A 17,265-nucleotide genomic window follows, 5' to 3' on the forward strand; every position below is an offset into this window, starting at 1 on the left:
CGGAACGTAGCGCGGCGCCTGCCACTACGTATAAGATGCGCCATGCGTTTATAAATAAACAATTTTTTTTTGCAATAAAAATCAAAATTTTTGCACCAAAAAAATATCAATAAAACTATGGTTCAAAACAAAAAGAATGCCGTTTAGATCACCAAAATCGATTAATAAATTTCTTTGAAATTAATTTTTTTTAAAAAAAGGTCAAAAATATTAAATTGTTAATAACAACAAAAATTTTTTTTTTTTGCAAAATCGTTTTAGGGGGTGATTGTTCATATAAAATACTTTAAGAAAAATAACATTTCAGTAAAAAATAAATTTTTTCAGTTTTAGGTGGCACGTTTCAGAAATTCTTACTCAACCCATTATAACTCCCATCTCAAAAAAAAGAAAACATCAAAGAAGGTCATTATTTTCTATATGGAGCACTATTAAACAAATTAAAAGTTTTTGTGACATTAAAAGTGACGAAAAAATTTATTTCCACAAATTGTTATATAACTAAATGAAAATAATCTTCATAATATTCTATGACCAATAATTACTTTTTCGCATGTTCTTGTTTTTCTTGGGCATGAGCCATAATGGGGTTAAAATTAAATTATTTTAAAATTTAACTTAAAAAAAAATTATTTAATTCTTTTCATAATAATTCTTTTTTAATAGGAATCAATTTTTAATTTCGCAAACCTACTTCCAATCAATGTAAGTAAATAGAAAATTTAAAAAACATACAAATATACATAAAATTATATTTAATCATAAAATTATTGTGAACTTTTAATATTATGGTTATACAAATTTTTTTAAATATTAAATTTTTACATTATAATTTTTTTTTTAATATAGGATCTTGACACACCTTTGAAGATTGTAAGTTATTTTTTTAATAATTATATACCATATATTTTATAAATTAAAATATTGTATAAATTTAATTGTTAATTTATGAAATAGGTTTCAGCACCACTTCCTATTTATCCGCTGCCTCCATTTCCACCTTTTGTAAGTAATAACTAAAAATTTTTCCGTGCTGGTTTCAAAAATGATTTAATAAATTTTAATTTTTTAAATATAGTAAAACATAAAATTTTTTTTAAATTACCGTCAACCGGGGCAATTATACTAAAGAAAACGCTACATTTTTATTCAATGCTTCACCAAAGTTCAGAATTTAAATAAAAAGAATTTCAACTCTTGTGTTATGTTGTGGATATCCGTCTGAAAATATTCTGTATAAGTTATAGATGACAAAAAAATTTTTTTTACTAGAATTATGGACACTTAAAATGTTGAGAGTATAATAGCCCCGCGATTGGGGCTATTATACTCATCAAAGTTTATTTCTAAAAAATCCTCAACATTTTTTTTTTATACAGCTTTAGCTATATGAAATTTTTCTACAGATAATCTAGATTAGGATAAAAAATTGAAAATCTAAAACAAATTTTATAACAATTTAATATAAATATTTCATTAATTAAAAACTGATACTGAGTATAATAGCCCCTGCGTGAATAAAATAGCCCCGATTGACGTGATATCTTATAAAGATCATAAATTTAAAAAAAATTAAATTTGTATTTCACTATTTATATACCTGTATAAAAAATATTTTATAAATAGGTGCTTTTTCCGCCAACTGGAGCAAGTACGGGATGGGTAAGTTCATCTTTTTCTAATGATATATTAATATATATTATATACATTACTAATATTATATTAATATGTCTCATAAAATATACAATTATAATAACTTATATAATATACAAAAAAAAATTTTAGGGGGCTTTTCCGACACCTATTCCTGGAACTCCAGAAGTAAATAAATGCAATTTATATTTTATAATAAAATATATTATTATTTTTTATTATAATTATAATTTAATATTATTATTTCAGAGCGGTTGTTGTTCTTGCACACGAATACCTGTAAGTAAAACTAATTTAAAATTACGATTCTTAAATACGCAACGTTTGTGATCAACGATTAGAAATTAATTTTTATTTAACACAGAAAATTATATAATAATAAAATGCTTGGTCTGTCCTTCTGTCCTATAACTTGAAGTTGGCCTTTTCTGATTTCACGTGTTTTTTTGAATAGTAATTTTATGACGTGTCAAATTTTGACAATTTTTTTTCTCATTTTTGCCAAAGTTGTATAATTGTGTTTCCAAATTTCGGAATAAGTTTCTTTAAAATTCCAAATTCGAAAATTCAATTCACGAAGCTGAAGTACACAACGTTTACCAACGAAATTTTTTTTAAAGTTGTATATTGATTCAAAAATTGTATACAAATACAAAAAAATGATGAGAAAAAAGATGCGCCAGGAAATTTCGTACAAGATAGTAATTTGAAAAAAATTTATTTTTGAAAATTAATTTTTAAGGTACCAGGGGCCAACGAATACCTATTAAATATTAATTATAAAAACACAGGCCTCGAATCAATTTAAAGATACAAAAAGTCGTTTTAGTCGATTTATATTCCAAAAAAAATTGGATTTGTTTCTTATTTTAACAAAAATATTTTACAGATTTTTAAATAAAAATTTTTTTTTAATAATAATCGTTTTCGAAGGGTTAAAGTTAAAATTTTTAGAAATAATTAAATTTCAAAAGATATTGTTAATTTTCAAACAATTATTAAATTTTACAGAACTAAAAATAATTTATCAAACAATTTTTGGAAAACATTTTTTAAATTTAATTGAATTTTCAAAGGTTTAAAATTGAGATTTTTGAAATTAATTGAAACTTTAAGTGATTTTTAATTAAAATTTTAGATGATTTCACTAAAAATTTATTAGAAAATGCGGACAAAATACAATAATTTGAAAATCAGTTTTAATTGAAAAATGGTTTCAGATAGTTGAATTTTCAAAGAATATTATTAAAATAGTTAAAAATAATTGAATTTCCTTAGAGATATAATTGAAATTATTAAATTTCAAAAAAAAAATTTTCGATGGAAAATTTTAGAAATAATAAAATTTTATATGCTTTTAAATTCAAATTATTAAAAATTCAATTAATTTTGAATTCAAATTTTTGAGAATAATGAAATTTTATTTGATTTTAAATTTGGAAAATAATTGAATTTCAGTTCATTTTGAATTGAAAATTTTGGGAAATAATTGAATTTTAATTGAAATTTTGGATAATAATTTAATTTAAGTTCATTTTTGATTGAAAATTTGGATAATTAATTTTGAATAGAAATTTTAGAAGATAATTGAATTTTATTTAATTTTAAATTGAAAACTTGGTAAATAATTAAATTTTAAATTGAAAATTTTGGATAATTATTGGATTTTTAATTGATTTTGAATTAAAATTTCGGGTAATAATTGAATTTTAGTTTATTTTGAATTGAAATTTTTAAAAAATAATTCAATTTTATTGTGATATATTTTTTTTAAATTATAAACAATTGTTAAATTTCATAAAAATTTTAATTGAAAAATAATTTTTATATAATTGAATTTGTGATGTTTTTTGCTAGTTATAAAATAATTTATTTAAAAAAATATTTTTTTTTATAAATTTTGCTGATTAATAAAAACTACAAGAAATATTTTTCAGGCAAAATTTAAAAAAAATTTTTAGAATGAAAAATTTTATAAATTTTTACCTGAAAAATATTTCTTTAAAAATCGTTTAACATATATAAACGATGTGTACTTCAGCATCGTTTAAAATTAATATAGACAAATGATATACCTTTAGTTTGATATATAATAATCAAAATTTGTATTATTTTATTTTTATAGTTATTAACATGCATTCATAAAATTCTTCTCAATGACAGTTCTCTCTTCAGTACAACAGTGTCCGATCTTGTAAGTATAAATTATATATTAGTTATAGATACATTTTATTGTATTAATAAATTGTTCAATGATTTTAGGTAAAAGCAACTAAATTGATTCCATGCTTTTCAAATCTTGTTTCTACTGATATTGTTGAATAAACATTTTCTTCACGACAATCGCATATGCATAAATTTATAGGAAATTATATAATTTTTTAAAAATTGTCTCAATTTTACTTAATTTTCTATGACGTTATGAAGTCACTATTTATATATAATTTCTCATAGTCATTTTTCTCATTCACACAGCACATTATATTTCCTAAACATTTCATGAATATTTCATTGAAAGATTTGAAATATTTCAATGCAAAGTTCATGAAATGTTGATGAAAACAGGAAAATGTCCGCTTATAAGAAATATTGCCGTGCAATTTCGCTGAAATATTTACACTTTAAGACTCCTGCAATATATTACACATGAAGACTCTGCAATATTCAGGAAATATTTCAAAGAAAGTTAGAAACTTTTTTAAAATATGAAATCAATCATTATTTTCTAACATGTTCAACACCTTTGGATCGTAGAAAATTAAAAACTACTGCGCAGCTGTAGAGGCCATAGAAACTGAGATCGACCAGTGCGCATCATTTATGTTGGAATTTTTCTATAATATTTTAATAATAAATATTTCAGCAAAATTACACAGCAATATTTCTTAAAGTCGAAAAGTTCCCTAATTTCAGCAATATTTCAAGGACTTCGTATTGTAATCCCAGATAGCACGTAAGCTTGCAGCAACCTTGCGGCAAGCTAGCAGCAAGCTTCAAATGTCCCACCTAACTCAAGCTTGCATGGTAAGCTTGCCGAAAGATTGCAGTGTAAGGTTACTGCAAGATTGCACAGTAAGATTATCGCAAGATTGCTCAGTAAGCTTGCACGGTAAGCTTGTCCCAAGGTTGGTGCAAGGTTGCTAAATAACCTTGCCAATCAGCACAGAAGGTTGCAGCAAACTTGCAGCAAGCTTGCCATGCAAGTTTGTTCGGCAACCTTATGGCAAGCTTGGTGCAAGCTTGCGGAATATAACAAAAAAAATTTTTGGGGGGGGAGGAAATTTATTTTTGTACATACATTGAGCACCACTTTCTGGGAGGTCAAAAAAATTTACTGCGCAGCCGTAAGTGCTTGTGATTGCAAGTGCGCATAGTGCTAATTTTTAATGCAAATTTCTGTGCTGATTGGGCAAGGTTATTAGCAACCTTGCACCAACCTTGCCACAAGCTTACCGTGCAAGCATACTATGCAAGCTCGCGATAATCTTATCATGCAATCTTGCAGTAACCTTACACTGCAATCTTTCGGTAAGCTTACCATGCAAGCTTGGGTTAGGTAGGACATTTGAAGCTTGCCGCAAGGTTGCTGCAAGTTTACGTGCTGTCTGGGATATTTCAAAATTTCAATGAAATATTTCAGAAATATTTAGGAAATATTATGTGCTGTGTGAGCATATAATAATAATAATATGTAATAGAGGTAAAATTTTGTAAATAATATCACAAGAATAATTTATTAACACACAGAGATTGGAAAATTTGCTGAAAATTTCAAATGTAAGGTAGTAGAATTGAATTGTGATTATTTCTTTAACTTTATATCGCGTCATAGATTACGTACATGTACATATATATGCGTATTACCATTATCAATGATTAACTAGAAACAAAGTTTCAACAGCCATTTGAATAAATGAATTCTAATTAGCACCAAGAAAAATAAAATTGAGTTTATAAAATTAATTATAAACATTTAAATGATAAAATAAACACAATAAAAAAGATAAATTAATCATTAAACTTAAATTAATTATTAAATTAATTTTTTAACCTTTTTTAAAAAATCACAATTAGATTTTAAAAGTAAATATATTAGAAATATTTATTAATATATAATAGGAAACTTTTGTTTTGTTTTTTAATTTTTATTAACAAAGAAAATTAATTTCTTTGAATTTACACATGAAACTGGTCTGTTATAACTGGTATATTATGTTATCATAATTATAGTATAAATGTAAGTAGATACAAGATTTTTTCGCAGACGATCTTTAATAAATATTCAAGACAACATGTTCAACATCCGAGAGGTTTTGATAATTTACTGTATTCTTCTGAAAATTGTAATTTGACAAATAATTTTATTTATATTTTTCATATCTTTTTGTTTTTTAATTTTTTTTTCTAGAAATATAATATTTTTAAATGTTATAAACAATTATTCAATTTTGACAAATCTTTACATATATAAGGATAAATTTGGAATGAGTAATCATCTGAATCCAATTTTAAGTGATGAAAAACATAATTTCCTGAAAAATTCTCAAAAAACTATTGATAATTTTAATGAAGATGATAAAATTTTTCCCAATAAGGATACACCAACAGTGAGTTATCTTTTTTTAAATTTTAAAATATAATATAATAATATGAAAATAATAATATAATTATCAATATTTTTTCAGTATCTGCTTGGAAATGTCCCAATACCACCAAATCTTCCGAATGGACCTACATCATCTCAGGATTTAGGTTTCAATGAAAATTATAAAAAAATTACTTCCAAATAAGTTTTGTTTTAACTAATTTAAAATTTATTAAATAATTATTATTAAAAAATTAACATAAATTAAATTATAGTAAAGTCTTTTTAGCGAAGATTACGATTGAAAAATAAAGTTCAAATGAATTTTTTTTGTTGAGATAATTTTCTAATTTTCGTAAATCTATAGAAGTGATTTTTAATTTTAAAAAAATATTCTTAGACTACACACATATGTTAAATATTTTTGTAAATAAAGCAATATATTTCTAAAAATAAATTAAAATTTCTAAATTCCTTATTTCTATTTCTGTTGTATTAAAAAATGAAATTTCCCATTGTAATTGTTCAAAATTCATATTTGGCAAAACATGGTATAATATACAAGTTGTACAAGCACCTATGAAGATTAAGTGAGTTCGATAAAAATTTTAAAACAAAATAATTATGTGATTACCTTAGTTTCCATAACGTTCTTAATAGTCAATTTCAGAGGTCGACAATCATTTGAATAGAAAAAGAATTAGTTTTTAATTTATTGAATTCTTCAACTTTCGATTTTATTATATATAATGGACTGTGGAATTTTGTCGTATTTTATTGTTTCCATATGTTTAACACATGTAAGTAAAAATAAACATAAAAAAAAATTAATTATTTTATGTGTAAAATTAATAATTATTTCTACTTTTAGATTTTTGCAAGATCTCTTAATCACATTCATTTTGACGTGACGCCAATAAAATTAACAAAAACCCTATCTACCTTACCACATTCTATTGAAAAAATTGATCAACACTTTTGGTCAAATTCTCCATCACAAGAACAAAAACATTCGACAAAATTGGGACATTTTTCTAAACATTATAATGAAGAATCAAATTTAATTGAAAATCAAAATAAATATCAATCTTCGATTATAAATCCAATTGAAAATTATTCAACGTTGTTTGAATTGCCTAAAAATCTTTCGAAAACAGGTAAGAATATTTTTAAAATAATTCATTCTATATTCACAAAAACTCGTTTCTTCTATTTTTAAATATGTATGTATAGATAAAATAACTGAAGGAACAAGAGCAGTAGATGAGAAAATTTTTGATGAACAATCTAGAGAAACTGAAAATCGTTTAGAAAAATTAATGGATAAAAATTCTGAAAAAAATTCTAAAGTTGAAAAAGTTTCTGATATGAAAAAAACATCAAAAAGCAATAGCGAAATTGATATAAGTGATCTTATAATTTTGGATGAATTATCCGAAAAATTAAATGATAAATCAGTATTTCAACAGGAATTTTTACCAAAAACGGCAAAATTATTTTCACCAATTCATTCAACAGGGAATGATATTTTTAAAGTTCCTTTTTTAAAAAGTGGATTTTTGTTAAATAAACAAAAACACAGTTCAATTGAAAATATTAAAAACACTAGTAACAAACAAAAAGATGTTGACTTTGATGAAAGTAAAATTAAAAATCAACCTAAAGATGATTTAATCAGTTTTGATAGTAGAAATCCTATTTTATTGTTTAATAATCCAAAAAAGATGATGCACCACTTTCATCAGTCTCTTGGAAATATTTTTAAATCTGAAAATTCAATTGACAAATTTTCATCATTAAAACCTGAACTTGCAATGACTACAATTTTTATTTCACCCAGTGAGACTGATTCTAAAATGGTTGAAAAAATTTTCAGGTTTGTTCTCATATTTTAAACGAAATAAAAACCTTTTTTCACAATTGAAAAACAATTTTTTTTTTATAATTCATCATCAAAATTTAATTTTAAATATATAAATTAATTTTTAATTTATTTGAAAAAAAAATTCTATGCGAATATTAAAAAAATGTATTATGAATTATTATCTTTTTTTAAAAACGCATTTAACTAATATTTCAGAACAATAGGAGAACCTCTTTTCATGCAAGATGTTAGAACTGATAATAAAGAGGAAAATATAATAAATATTTCAAATGAATTGGATCAAGATAGAGGAAAAAATGAAACAAAGTCTAAGAAAGAAAATGAAAATTTATTTCATGAAGAACAGTCGAAAAATAATTATCCAAATTTTTATCAATTTTTAGAAAAGTTTAGCGAAAAAATTTTTGGAACTGCCATGAAATATGAACTATTTAATCATTAGATGACTCCATCGCAAAGTTAAAGAGATATATATCATCAAAGAAAATATTTGAAAAATTAATATGTGTATTAAAAAAATAATTGATTACTTCAAAATAAAGATGATTTAAATTTCTGCTATTAATTTCATTAAAATATTATATGTAGGTATATTTTTTATATATGTGACGCGATCTGAAGAAAAGGAGCTTAGAAGCAAAAAATTATAGGTTACGTTTAGAAATTTTAAAGTGAAAATACACAAAGACGTTCAACTCGTAATGCAAACTAATGATATTTAGGTCTTCATTGCATCCAAAATATTCAATAAAAACTGATTTCAGTTTTACAAAAACAAAAATAAACTTTTAGTTCAAGTAAAACTATTGTAAACATAACCAATAATTCATTTGCTTCTAAGGTCCCTTTCTTCAGATCGCGTCACATATTTATTTTTATCACGAAGTAGTTTAAGGAGACCCCACTGCTATATTAAGGCCAGGTCCAAGTCGAGTCAGCTGTTCCTTTGAAGTTTCAATGGAACAGGCTGACACGACTTGGACCTGGCCTTAAGCCCACGAAAAATTGAAGCTGATTTCCCCGTTTCTCTTACAATTAACGGAGGTGTCGAACCTATCGGAAAATTTGGGAACTAGTTACCCACACTGACACAAAATGTTTACATACAGTTACTAACACATAGAACTTTAGCAAAATGGCTGTTGTGACATAACCTGCATAAACTGATTGTTTTTATATCGCTTTGTTTTTTCTGGTTTTTGTAAATAATTTAAAGAAAAGTAAGGAAATATGATTAGTGGTTCCATTAAAGATTGTAAAACAAATTGTGTTAAAGGCAATACAAAATATAAATCTATTTACAAAACTATTTTCAAAGAAATCCAAATAATAATAATGAGTTTCATTTTAAATATAAATCTTATTAAAGTATATTTTTATCACAACCATAATTAAAATAAAATTTAAACAGTTTAATAATTTATATTCACTTGCAGTTACTAATTTTACTTCGTTACTGTGTTTTTACACAACATAAATAATTATATCATGTTTATATCCATGGAGATTCTCCATGTTTACATCGCTCATGTCACTTTTAGCAGACGAAATTTCGGAGGTATCAAATTTTCCCGGTAGGGTTCGACACCTCTGTTAATTGTAAGAGAGAAACGGGGAAAACGGCTTCAGCTTTCCTGAACAGTGGGGTCTCCTTATATTACTTCGTGATTTTTATAAAGAATTAGACACACATATATTATTACAAGACATTACAGATATTACAGGTATTACCGAGTATTACTAGGCAAGTGTACACTTGACTACCAGAATAAATTCCCCCCTCGGACGAAGATTATATCTTTATTAGAATTAAAGATACAAAACTTTTTGTATAGCCCTGATATGCTGTAAGGTGGGCAAATATTATTGAGCGGCAGTGTACATCTATTAGGAATTAAATCAGAAACACATATAATTATGGCACATGCCTTTTATTAAAAGCAAGCCTGTCCTTCATCAATCATATATATAATTACAATCAATAATGACGACATAACCAACTTTTGCTCGTTGCATAGATGAATCAGTCTTAACACTCGGATTATCGAATATACAATCCAAAAATCTTTAATCACATTTTTCAACATTTTGTTTATAATATATATATATAATGAAGACTTTATAAAATGGCTGATATTTTGCGATAATTCTAATGAAGAGAAAAAAAAGGCAGTTAAAATAGTGGCAGTATCATATTGAATACAGTCTTTATTCTTTATAGTTAAAAATAAATGCAATTTGAAAATTGTTTTTTTTTCTTAATGTACGTATAATATAAATATTTATATAGAGTGAAAAAATGCAAAAGTGGAAATGAATTCGTTTTTCGATAACCCGAGAGCTAATGGATATATAAGATTTACATAAAGTATAGTGTCAATCTTTCTGTAACGAATAGATCAACGTGAACTCAATTCTTGATTCAAGTAAATATAATACATAATCTAAATTATTTTTAATCTATTATAGATTTTATAAATATAATTCTTTTTTTCTATTATGAGAACTATTGAATAAAAATATTTTCTTCCATGACTGTACATATGATATTATTATATATACATATATATATAATAATTAAAGTGTATAACTAATTTTACATTTATATTTTACTTATAAAATATAAACATATATATGTAAATGTCAATTGTGTATGTATTATATGAGGCACGAATTATCAACGATTGCATATTTATTACTGAAAAATATGATTGATTTGTAAGAAATTATTTTTTGTTTATTAAAAATATTTAACAGTAAATATGTAAAATGAATTGGAGGAAAAATATCCAATTTAATAAATAGTATTTCTATACGTATTATATAATATAACATTAGAGTGGAAATTGTCTCCATTTGTAACATATTTTCGTTCACCTGAGTGAACTCTACATTTTTTTTTTTGTTATAAAAATAAAATATGTGTCAAGGTAAACTATAAGAAAACTTTCCATATGAATTAACATTTTGGAATTTTTTTTTTTGTGAAAAAATGAATTAAATATAATATTGTCAGAAAATAATTATTCTTTTACAAAACAATAAAATTTTGTTTAAAATAATTATTTTTTTACTTTCTTCATCAAGAATCAAGTTCACGAAATTAGTCGATTAACATTTACAATCTATGAACTATTATTATATAATAGAAAACTAAAAATTAAATCACTCGTTTACATTACATTTATACAATTTGTATTGACATTATATCAATATAATATTATAAACTTAAATCTCTATATTTAAAAATAATTCACCGTTACGCACCTCAATTTTTATTCACATTGATAAATGTATATGATTTTTTTATAATTTTTCTATCTCTTATATTCTTTGTCAATTATAATTATTTATTTTATATTATATTATTTATATGATTTATAACTATCGTCAGTAGTATTTATTGGATATATTTATATATTTATTTTCTTTATTATCTTTTGATCGGATTTCTTAGAAAATATTGAATTATTGAAAATAAAAAAAAAATCAATTATATTTTGTACCATCGAGTTAGAAAAATTAAAAAGAAAATTAGAGTGTATTTAAAAATCATATATTGTAGATGTACAATAATAAATTTTTTCGTTTATTACAGACTAGCAATTTATGTTTCCTTAATATCTATAATTATTAATGAAAAATTTATATTACTTTTTCGCAATTTTTTTCTTAATGATAAATTTGTTTAATAAAAAAAATATAGATGTAGTATTTTAGATATATATATGATTTATTCCACGACAAAGTGTAAGTCTATCTGCAATTGAATCTCCGATTTTTTTGAAATTTTTTTAGTACTAATTGAGACTAGCTTCCATGAATTTTTTCAAAATTTTTTAGCAACCGTTTTCGAGTTATAGAATTTTGAAAATTAGAGAATTTTCATGACTTTTAATTTTTGAATGCTCATAACTTCCTTAAAAATGCATCAATTTTAAAAGACTTTTTTTTCAAAATATGTGTTTTTAAACGTACTTTTCAAAAAAAAATCAGAATTTTCTTTTAAATTATATTACTATCAAATTTTTGAGTTTTAATGATAAAAAGTCGTTTTTCTCATTTGATGTACTGATCGATTTTTTCAAAATTTTTTCAAAAAAACTACTTTTTTTTACGAATCTTTTAAGCCTAGCCCGATAATGGGCAAACAATTTTTACAATATTTTCGGAATTTTTCAAAAATTTTTAAGTTTTGAATTTTTTCAAAATATTTTCGGTTTTTTTATACTACTCAAAAATCAAAATTTGATTTTTATTGTGAAAACCATAAAAAAGTCCCAAAATTTATGGTTTTTTTCGTTTATTGGGTAAAACATGCAAAATTAAAAAAAAAACTTTCAAACAAAAGTTATAGATCTTATTAAAATACCTCTTTAATTCTTATTAAAATATTAAAAAATTTTTTTATCTTATGCATTTTTTTTAATTTTGCATATTTTACCCAATAAACGAAAAAAATCATAAATTTTAGGACTTTTTTAAGGTTTTCACCATAAAAATCAAATTTTTGAATATTGTCACTATGATTTTCGTAATCAGGGCATCAAAATACATAAAAGTACGTAGTATAAAAAAAACACAAAATATTTTTAAAAATTCCGCAAATTATTGTAAAAATTGTTTGCCCATTATCGGGCTAGGCTTAAAAGTTTCGTAAAAAGAAGTAATTTTTTTGAAAAAATTTTGAAAAAATCGATGAGTACATCAAATGAGAAAAACGACTTTTCATCATTAAAACTCAAAAATTTGATAGTAATATCGTTTAAAAAAAAAATTCGATTTTTTTTGAAAAGTACGTTTAAAAACACACATTTTGAAAAAAAGACTTTTAAAATTGAAGCATTTTTAAGGAAGTTATAAGCATTCAAAAATTAATAGTCATGAAAATTCTCCAATTTTCAAAATTCCATAAATTTACTAAAAGAAAAAAAAATCTGAAAAAAATCGGAGATGCAATTGCAGATGGACTTACACTTTGGCGTAGAATACATCATATATATATATATACTATATGGATCTTTATAAATAAAAATTTTGATAATTTTATATGAGTTAAAAGCCAGAAATCACATTCAAAGATTTATATTAAAATTATAGGTTATTAATTATATTCTTTAACGACATTATTTGTTAAATTAATGTCTAAATTTTTATCTTAATATATTGACTTATACAAATCTATATGTATATTTTTTATCTTTTATAAAGAGATTTAATTTGAGAGATAAGTTCGCTTCATAAAAATTGTCTCACTTTTTGTAAATTTTTTTTTTATGATTGAATAAGATGAATAGCAAATAAAAATTATTTTTACAAACTTCTTCGTTTACAAAATTTAAATATAAATAGTAATTTTAATTTTTTTTTACTTCTTTTATGTACTTATTTTTACCGATAGATGGAAAAAAAAATTTTCTTTAGAATCCAAATAATTACAATTAAAAAAAAAAATAAAATATAATTTTTCACATTATTCAATTTTAAAAAAATGTCAATTTTTCTAAATTTACAAAAATAGACAGTATTTACGCATTATAAAGTGAGAAATTTGAAAATAGCTAACGAAAATAAATACAATAGAAAATATATTTCTTGGTATACAAAGTAGTCAATTATTTTTAAAATTTGTTAAAAAACAGAATTTAAAATCAATTAAATTTTTTCAAATTGTGTTTATTGAGTGTGCAAGTATACTTTTTTTTTAGGTACTTTGTTTTTTTTTTCAATAAAAAAATATAATTTATGATTAAGAGAAAATTATTAACGACATTTTCTTGTATATTATGTGAATGAGCACTTTCTTCTTGACGATATTTCTTATTAATAATCTCATAATAAAAAGCATATATATACAATTATATAAGCATAACATACAATAATAAATTGAAATTTTTTTTCTCTCCACACAATTAACTTATATTTCACATTCGATTTTTCCAAAGACGTTGTCTACTGAATAAACTACTATTTTTAATATACATATATACGCATGCTTTCAAGAATCAAAATAACGAGTATGTTAATTTACGACACGTTCAAACGTTAAAAATATCCTCCATCGTCATGTTGCATAAATTTTTTTATCCAATTTTCTTTCAAAAAAAAAAAAAAGAAAAATTATACAGATCAAATATTTTATAATCAGAGATAGAATAGAAAAAAAATATATATACATTTAACTATATTCAAATCAAAGAAATATTCAATTTATATTTTAAAAAGAAAAAAAAGATTCCTTTTTTTTTGTTGGTCGAATAATGTATGATTTAAAATATATTTCTGTATTTTATAATTTTAGACAAAAATAATTTTAGTTTTATTATAATTTACAATGATCAACTTTTGTAATTGTTTTAAAAATTTCAATCAAATTAATCTGACGATGAACGATAAGAGGTAGTTTTTTATTACTATATCGATAGCAAATTATAATTTAATTGAATTTCTGGTATATTAAGAGGTCGCTTTATTATTTCACTGAATTCTCAAAATTTTGAAATATGAGGAAAAAAAAAAATTTACCTGAAACAGCAAAAGTTTTCACTAGAATAGCGAAAGAATTAACTGAAACAAGGAAAAACAAACGTTTCGCTGTTTCAAGTAAATCTTTGTTTTCCCTTGTATCTTTCAATTTTAATTATTCATAATTAAATGTTATCACTATTTTTATTTACAGACTTTCAATTAAAAAATTCATTATAAAATTAAAGCAACTAAAAATTCAGATTAATTTAAATAATACAAAAAAAGAAAAGTAAATCTGTCGATGGGTTTTTAAGCGTCCTCTTAATTTACCACCATTGGCTCGTAATCTAAAATTAAAATTGTAATCACGGCCGGTACTTTCTAATTTGTTTACAATAATTAATTACATAATACAAAAAATTAAAAAGTACTTGCGAGCTTATTAAAAACTTACTAAACAAGGAGTCATTTTATAACTAGTCTTATAGTGAAAAAAAAAAAAAAAATGTCGCAAGCTAAGACCAGAAAACAATAACCATTAAATATAATTAAAAATTAGATTCTAAACAGAGTAATTATTTCGATCACAATAAATTTGAAGAATAGACTTAAATATATTCTTCACTGAAATATATATAAAAATCTATTCCTTGACTGGCGCTCCCAAAGAGAGCTACGTCCTTTGAAGATATTTTTCTATGTACAACTTTTTTTTTTTTTTTTTTAATTTTTCTTTTTCAATTAAGGAATGATTTGTTTTTTTTTCTCTCTTGTCAAAACAGAAAATTCTTTATATTATTATAATATATGAATGAAGTTGTTCATTTAGTCAATTTTTTTGTTTAAAAATTATATTTACAATATTGTTTGATTCACTTTGTTTTTAAAATCTTAATGCACGGCGCTCAATATTTCGTACATACAAAAAAATTTTTTCTTATATTACAATAAAATCGACAAGTTATATTTTCATATGCAAATTGCCTTTCTCTATAATTAAAAAATACATACAGCAATCACATTTCCTATCAAGTCTTTGCTTCCTCCCAATTGTGTATATATATATTCTGCAATTTCAGAATAAATATATATACAAATAATATATAATTTATCAGATAAGATAAAAAATGGTCACGAGCATTAATCTTCTTGTTTTTTGACTAAAAGACCACTGTGTTGGAATTAATTTTTTTTTTAAAAGTATTATTAGTGAATCAGAAAATTTAAATTAACTTCCCTTAAAATTGAAATTTTGAAAAAAAATTTTTTTTTTTATAAACTATATTAATCTACATCTTATGGCATTTCACATTCGTTTCTATACTTCGTTCTAAGCGTATTTTCATAATTATAATAAAAGTATATCAGTAAAAATATAACGAGTACTTTAATGTGATCCCAACGCTTTGTTTTTTTTTTTAAGACTGACAGGTAAATTGAATTAAAAGTGATTGAGCCATAATCAGTTCATATGACACAATCAAATTAATCTTGTGATAGTTTCAGAGATATACAGATGGTCCAACACAAATAATGAAAGAAGCGGGGGATACCTTTCTATTTTTGGACTAGTATTTTGTCTTCACAAAAAAAAAAATAATAATAATAAAAATCAATATCGATTTTATAGATAGTCACTTTCTCCGCCATCTCTTGCCTTCAGGTTTGCCATTTCTTCTGTCGTTGCAACTGTGACGTCTGGTTCTTCACTGAAACTTATTTTTCTTGCTTTGTACCAAACCACTAAATCCACAAAAAAGCCTAATAGCATTAAACCACCAGTGGTACCTGAAACATTGGGCAATTTTTTATAATATTTATTTAAGAATTTTACTGTCAATAAACCATTTACAAGAAAAAAAAGAAAAGAAAAGTATATAAATTTAAATGTATTTAAAAATAATATTTTTTTTCTTTTTATTATTATTATTATTATTTTACGAAAATAGAAAAAAATATACAACAATTATAGAGGAGGCCACCTTTATTTTGACCCTTTTAAATTTTAATCATTGCACGATATTTTTTTTTTATTGCATCATTTAGGTTCTAAAAACATAAAAGGTGGTGAAAAAAAATCTTAATTTTTGACCATTGTAGAGTACCTATATAGTAATTTGGAAAAAATTAAGATTTCTCAAATTAAGCTATACTTTCACAATTTTCGCTATTTTTGATTGTTAATTTTTTCACAAACTTTTTTTTTAATGATTTTTTAGAATCTCTTGCATGGATTTTTAAAAATTTTAATTTTTAACAAAAAGAAAGGAAAAAATAAATTAAAATTTCATTATTAATCTTTCCTTTTAAATATTTTACTACATTTACAATTTTCACTATTTTTCATCGACAATTTTTTTTACACGCTTTTTTAAGAATTCTTTTGAATATCTCGTATGAATTTTGAATTTTTTTTTTTTTAAATACAATTTCTAAAATGGTTAAAAATTAAAATTTTCTTTTTTAACCACCTTTTATGTTTTTAAGACCCAAATGATGTAATAAAAAAAAATATATATATATTAGGGTGGTCCTAAAAATTTTTTTTTCGAATTTTGACCATTCCCGCCCCACATTTTGTTATAAATGGAAAAAAAAGATTTATGTATTTTTTTGATTAAATTTTAATAAAAATTAAATGGTGCCTCAGAGCACTTGAAATTTTACGTGCATT

At 23.2% G+C, this 17,265-nt stretch overlaps 2 protein-coding genes across 6 annotated transcripts in view; one reads left to right on the forward strand and one right to left on the reverse strand.

Annotated features, from left to right (window-relative positions):
• The first annotated feature begins 5,830 nt into the window (after positions 1-5,830).
• On the forward strand, positions 5,831-9,001 carry LOC127279632 (uncharacterized). 4 transcript variants are annotated; one of them, XM_051302096.1, is made up of 7 exons: positions 5,831-5,996; positions 6,126-6,260; positions 6,339-6,828; positions 6,899-7,038; positions 7,110-7,395; positions 7,472-8,114; positions 8,319-9,001. In XM_051302096.1, exons 4-7 carry the CDS (start codon positions 6,988-6,990, stop codon positions 8,563-8,565), a joined length of 1,227 nt encoding a protein of 408 aa, XP_051158053.1. In that variant the 5' UTR covers positions 5,831-5,996; positions 6,126-6,260; positions 6,339-6,828; positions 6,899-6,987; the 3' UTR covers positions 8,566-9,001. The 4 variants fall into 4 exon arrangements, with proteins under 4 accessions (XP_051158053.1, XP_051158054.1, XP_051158055.1 ...); XM_051302097.1 differs by having other exon boundaries at positions 6,909-7,038; XM_051302098.1 differs by having other exon boundaries at positions 5,853-5,963; positions 6,062-6,260.
• Positions 9,002-15,083: 6,082 nt separating this feature from the next.
• The window catches only part of LOC127279662 (solute carrier organic anion transporter family member 74D), a 67,788-nt gene continuing 65,606 nt past the window's right edge, over positions 15,084-17,265 (reverse strand). For both annotated transcript variants that reach the window (XM_051302171.1, XM_051302172.1), the window contains exon 12: positions 15,084-16,379. In XM_051302171.1, the coding sequence (XP_051158128.1) occupies positions 16,216-16,379 (164 nt within the window). In that variant the 3' untranslated portion in view covers positions 15,084-16,215. The remainder of the gene's footprint in view (positions 16,380-17,265) is intronic.

Source organism: Leptopilina boulardi, unplaced genomic scaffold, assembly GCF_019393585.1.
Source record: "Leptopilina boulardi isolate dan_hultmark-lab unplaced genomic scaffold, ZJU_Lbou_2.1 LbouV2_221, whole genome shotgun sequence".
NCBI lineage: Eukaryota > Metazoa > Arthropoda > Insecta > Hymenoptera > Figitidae > Leptopilina > Leptopilina boulardi.